This window comes from Melospiza georgiana, chromosome 2 (assembly GCF_028018845.1).
Source record: "Melospiza georgiana isolate bMelGeo1 chromosome 2, bMelGeo1.pri, whole genome shotgun sequence".
NCBI lineage: Eukaryota > Metazoa > Chordata > Aves > Passeriformes > Passerellidae > Melospiza > Melospiza georgiana.
In genome coordinates, this window is record NC_080431.1 from 4,099,698 (window position 1) to 4,105,829 (window position 6,132).

The following is a 6,132-nucleotide window of genomic DNA, read 5'->3' on the forward strand; positions in this document are numbered from 1 at the left end:
TCTGGGATTCAGAGTTCAGGAAGGCAGAATTAGAAACTTTTTTGGCTCCTGTTCCCAAAGCCTGCTGTCAGCTTTGGGCAAATAGCAAAGATTTATGTAAATACTCCTATGGTATCTTGTTGCCAGGCTTAGGAAAAAGGCTCCTTCCTGAACCAACTGGCCACCTCAGTAAGGCACAAACCTGCAATCTGCCCTGGCAAAGGGTGCTGGGGTTCTCAGAGGTGTGGGAGAGGTGGCACAGCCTGTGTGAGAGCAGAGATGGGTTCTGTCTCTGTCACTGAATGCCACGAGCCCAGCCTGGCTTCAGATGGTGATCTCTGGAAGTCTTTCCACTCTGTTCCCTATAAATGTCTACTTTGAAACTGCATTCCACCTGAGACTGTTCCTGCTCCAAGAGTAATGTTAACAGTGAATTCTCAGTGACTTGACAGAAATCATTTCAAGGGGAAAGAAGCCAGGAATGTGTTCAAAGTATAAGGAAGACACAGGGGTGCTCAGGCTGCTCTGAATACCTGTTAGTCAGGAGTGGTGGACTTTGAAGAAACGGGGACCCAGCCTCATTGCCAGGCAGCTCACAGCTGGCACAGCTGAGCCTCCATGGAGCCCTGAGCAGGGCTGGCTCTCAGTTTCCCTGAGCTGTGGGCACTGGGCAAAGGCAGCTCCTGTGAGGCTGTGGGTGTTTCTCACTGACTCAGAGCACAGCCATCCCTCATGCTCCTGGCAGCTGACCTGTACTGCAGGTCACCTGGGAAACCAGCATTGCTTTGTGCTCAGAGCAGTTAATGAGGCAGGCATTCAGGAGTCACTGTCCACACAGCACTGTGCTGTTGGTACAAACAGAAGGGATCTGTGCTCCTGAGGCTGCTTTTGTGAGCAGCATTTACTGAGCAGATGCCCAGATAACAAGGGGTCTGTATGAGCCACTGCTTTAACTGGGTGTTACAGGACTCAGCCACATCCATGGTGTGTTCATGACAGGAAAATCTGCTGCAGCAGGGTGTGGGGCTTGGAGTGAATACCTGTGATGTGTTTTCAGACAAGTGGAACTGTATGAAAAGCTAACAAAAACATGAGATGAGATCCTCTCATAATTAATGCAAAGCTGCAAGTGTGGCTCCCTAGTTTCCTAACACAGGCCTGCTGAAACCAGCATTATTCTCATCTGGGCTCATGCAGAGGTTCTCCTTTTTGTGGGGGAAAAAAAATGGAGGGGGAAAGGGGAGATGGGAAGTGTACTTTATAAATTTTGGGCAGACAGAAAACAGGTCTGAATTTCAACAGAAGGCAGTTATCCCACTGAAATGGATGGCATTTTGCAGCACACAAAGAGAGGCTCACTGTTGAGAGCTTTGGGGGCTTCCAAGAGCCCAGGTTAGCTTTGCTGTGGATAGCAAGTGCCCTTTCACATTCTGTTTTGTGTATCCAGGTGGATTGCCTACGAGGGATGCAATTTTTTAGGCAAGCAGATTCTGCTGGAGCCCAGGGAGATTTCAAACTGGAGTGAACACAGTGGCTGGAAAGTGATTGGCTCCCTTCGTCCTGTGAAGCAGGTGCTGCAAGACTGAGGGAGGAAAAGGGGTTTTTATGGACTGGGGTTTGTGCACAGGTCTCAGCACATTGGGGTGTGTTGTACTCCTTAAATCAGGCCTAATGGTGACAGCCAGAAGGACCCACTGAAGATTGCTGAAGCAGAAAATGCCTCTTGTAGCAGTTACTGAGATCTGTGTTAGGTTCCTTAAAGGGAAATAATTTCCAGTTTCTTGGTGCCAAGTGTTGTTTTTCTGAATTGCATGTTCTGTGGATGCTCTATTTTTACATTTTTGCCATATAACAATATAATGAGGAAACCAATTCCACACTGGCTTGTTTCATAATTAACATAAATGGAAACAAGAGCAAATTTTATTGTGCTGTAGCCTGGATTTCCAAAAGAGGCAAAGCTCATGCAGTTCCCATCAGGTTTTCCTTCTGTGTCTCACCCCAGGTAATTCCAATTTCATTCTCATTCAAAGATTCAGGTCTCTAAACCACAAAAAGTAACTAAACATTGTACTGATACAGGTTTTGTTTATGGCTGCTTGGTGGGAGAGAGGCTTTATTGTCTATAGCTCAGGGTTTGTTTTAATATGGAAAAAAAAAGGAGATGTAAAGCTCCTGGAAAAAAAGCTGTGCTGGAGTTAGGGTTCCAACAGAGCTGCTCTTTGTAACTCCCTGCTCTTTATTTGCACTGAAATCAGTGAATAACAGAGCAAAAGCTCAAACCCTGCAGTAGCCCTGCAAAATCCTCTTTATTTTTGGAGTAAACCAATGAACAGGGATACCAGGTCAGTGCCCTGTTTTCTATGTATGTTCAAAAACAGTGGTGCATTTCTCTGCCATTTATTCCAGTCAGTGAGGGCTGAAGTTGCTGGATATGTAACTCAGCAAGTTTTGTGTCCCAAGAATTAAAAGCTTGTGGAGTTCAGCCCCTTTACTGCCCTTGGAACGAGTGAAATGTGCTGAACTGGGCATATCTGCAGATCACAGGAATTAGTTCTATAGCCATAATTACATTCTTTGAGAAAAGACCTATCTGCCATTGCTGTTTATAGCTGCCCATCTGCATGTGAAAAACCACTTACTGTGCTTCACATGCTCGTTTGTTTCCAACCGAAAAATTACCGAACGTCCTCAACGGAGAACAAAGACTGAACATAGATGGAGGGAGGATGGTGCAGGGGAGGCCCTTTCACATCAGTTTGCTTGATCCCTGTGTGTAAATGTCTTCCCTCGCCCCCTGCAGCCAGCAGTGTACCTGAGGGTGAGGAACAGGGCGCAGGGCAAGTACCTGAGCGTGGCCGGGAGCCTGGCGGACGTGCGGGCGGCCTCGGTGTGCGCGGCCCCGCGCGGCCGCAGCGACGCCCAGCTCTGGCTCTACTGCCGCGGCCTCCTCAAGTCCAAGGTGAGCTTCACGGTGCTTCTCTGCTAATGCTGCCCTTCTGCATGGGCTGTTATTAATGTTTTTTAAAAAAGCTGATGGTTTAACATTACAAAATGAAGTGACAAAGATCACCACCTTTGATCGAGCAGCTGGTTGGGTGTTGAATAATCTGTGCTTGGCTTGCTTGCCATGATGTGCTGCCATATGCTCCATGCCTGAGAGAAGTCGGGCACAAAAGTGAGGCTCTGTGGCCTGGATCTCACTGCTCTCCTTGTTTCTTAGGCCAACAATACCTGTCTGGATGTCATTGGGGGCAGAGACTTGCCTGGAGCCAAAGTTGCCCTGTGGACAGAACATGGGAGGGACAGGCAAAAGTGGAGGCTCAACGAGGATGGAACCATCAGTTCATACCTCAGCGAGCAACTGGTGCTTGATATTAAAGGTATTTTAAAACAAAAACTCTGAAGCTCACAGGTTTTAAGTGTGTTTTTTGATTAAGGTTAACTTCCATAGTCCAGCTTTTTTTTTTCCCCTTTGTACTTAAGGTCAGAAACTGAATCCTACATTTCCTGCCCAGTTGCTTGACAGTGGGACAAGAAACAGCAGGGCAGGGAGGAACCTTTCTCTTCGGATTCCAGAGGTTTATTTTGATCAGATGAACTGTTGTGCTTTGGGGAGTTAAGGAGTGCTGATGGCAAGAAGTGCAAGTTACAGAAGACAAAGTGGTGAAGGAAAATCAACCACAAAACAGCTCAGAAAGAGAAAAGGAGTTGAAAAAAGAAGGCTGGTTAAAATTGTCATTGCTCAGTTGCAGAAACCAGCCCCATACCTCATGGAATTCCTATTTTTCAGCTGATTTTCCTACTTAGTCACACTTCTCAAAGCTTGTGTATCGTTTTTATGAGTATTTCTTTCAAAAGCTTTTCCTTCATGACTTTCTTTTGTTTTTAAGGAGGAAATCACTATGACAAGAATCACATCATTATGAATCAGCCAATAGAAAACAGACCTTCACAGAAATGGGATATTGAAATATTGTGAGTAAAATCCACCCCACAGATGGACTTTTTGTGGGCTACCAACAAGTAGAGGGGAAAAAAGAACCCAACTACTGAAGTCACACACCACTGGAACCATAAGCAGCAACTCCTCTCTGTTTTCCTTCGTGCCAAGCACCAGCTACTAAAGAACTGAATTTTGCACAAATCTGGAAGATGGGAGGTTGGTCCAATGCAGGAAAGCTGATTCTGCAGGGGCTGCTCCTGTGAAAGTCACCATTCCTCTTCCTCTGAAGTATGAAAGGTCAATGCAAAAGAGCAGGCAGAGGATCTGCAGCATGGGAAGTGCAGGAGATAAGAGGGGAAGGGCTCTTCAGAAATGCTGTCTTTGCCTTCCTCTCACCCTGCTGGAAGCTCACTGAGCAGTGAAGGCACTGGTGAGCTTCAAGGAACTTGAGTTGGGCTTTTGTGTCCCAAGTGAAACTGTTTAGGCTCCAAGCGATCCTGAATCACGTCTCTCATCAAAACGCAATTAGTTTTGTTCAAAAAGTTCATTTGAGCTGGAATTCCAGCTCAGCATGTGAGATGAGGCAATACAGGGGCCTTTCACCCCCTAAGTGACACTGGTAATTGTCTTCTCTGCTTTTAGCAGCACCAAAACCAGCTCCCCTTGGCATGTATTGCCAAAGGTGCCAGCAGCTGCACTCCAGGGCTGGCTTCACGGTGCCAGAGCAGCTTGGGGACATCAGGGGCACCGTGGTGGCACCAAGGACAACTGATGGGCAGAGCTTGGAGTGCCAGGGCTCTCCTCCATTTCCACACTGTGCAACCACAGCCATTGCTCCAGCAGAGCCAGACCTCACTGACTGCAGGTGGTGCTTGAAAAGATTTTCCTGGCTCAGCCACAGCCCCTTGGAAGGCTGTGAACTCCTGATGGGGAAGAGAAGTCCCTGAGCTCCCCAGCTTCAGCAGCACTAAATTAATCTTCATTGAAAATATATTTTTTTCCAGCATTTGTACATTCAGGGTATGTATTTCTAGGACTATTTAAAGAGTTCAGGTTAGCTGAAGACAGATATTTGAGATTCCAAAAGCTGTGCCTGCTGGGCACTCAAACAGGATCATCCCCAAACAAAGACATAACTCTAAGTTTGCCACAGAAATAAAATATATGGATGTCTATTTTTGTATGAAATGGAGTTCTATATAGTACTATTTAAAAAAGAAAAATCTACTTGCACTTAGTATTTTACATTCTAAAATTATCATAAATCTGCTGTTTGAGTAAGATCCTCAAATGTATGTATATATTTTTTCAACTGAAGCACTTGTTAAGCTTTTTTCCATATAAGTCAGTAAATCAAGTGTTCTGCATGTGACTTTCCAGATGAAATTTTAAAAGCCTGTGTAAAAAGTTGTAGTTTTTTAAGTGAAGAATGACTAAATCATACTTGGTGTCTCAGTGTTACATAACAAAGTAAAGCAGGCTTTTGTACTTAAGAGACCTTGAATGTAAATTGCTAAAGCATGTATATTTTAACTGTATAAAACTTTTTAGGAGAAACATTTTGCTGGTTGGATTCTTTTTAAACAAAATAAATAATAGTTTTCAGCAGATGTTGAGCACATTCCTGTAAAATATTTCTTTTCCAATGGCCAAAAAATGGGGATAAGTATATTGAGTATGTGGCTGTTAGGTGAGATTGCATATTAAAAAGTATTAAAGTAACTGCACCACACTCATCAAAACTCACTCAAGAGAATACTGAAGAATGTTCAATTTTCTTGAAGATATAGATTCCAGCTACAGGCTTTTGGGTTACTTTCACTTGAAATTGGTGCTGGGGGAGGTAGAGGATAAATATTATTCTTTGTTTATTCCAGGGATGGCGGCATCTGAGGGAAAAGGGGTTTTCTTGGGCAAAGTTCCCTGTGGGAACAGCACATGCAGCTTTTACCAGGAAGTTTTTGTTCTGTCAGGGCAATCACAGATTTTCCTGCTGCTGAACTTTACAAATGAAAAAAACAAGTTAGAGCTTTAAAATTCACACTGTCATTATCAACATGTTCTTTTCACTTGGTTGAGTTGGCCACTTTTGCCCCCAACTCTTAGACACTAAGCCCAAACTTCAGGGTTTCAAAATGCCACTGGATTTCAGCTTACAAGGACAGAGCAGTTCCAAAACAAGAAGAAACTGCTCAGGGCTGTTTCTC

The 6,132-nt window shown here is 44.6% G+C and overlaps 1 protein-coding gene across 1 annotated transcript in view; it reads left to right on the forward strand.

Annotated features, from left to right (window-relative positions):
- The window catches only part of CRYBG3 (crystallin beta-gamma domain containing 3), an 80,861-nt gene extending 76,326 nt beyond the window's left edge, over positions 1-4,535 (forward strand). The window contains exons 20-23 of the mRNA XM_058043573.1: positions 1,427-1,550; positions 2,783-2,941; positions 3,203-3,362; positions 3,873-4,535. Coding sequence (XP_057899556.1) covers positions 1,427-1,550; positions 2,783-2,941; positions 3,203-3,362; positions 3,873-3,961 — 532 coding nt within the window. The 3' untranslated portion in view covers positions 3,962-4,535. The remainder of the gene's footprint in view (positions 1-1,426; positions 1,551-2,782; positions 2,942-3,202; positions 3,363-3,872) is intronic.
- Positions 4,536-6,132: the final 1,597 nt, after the last annotated feature.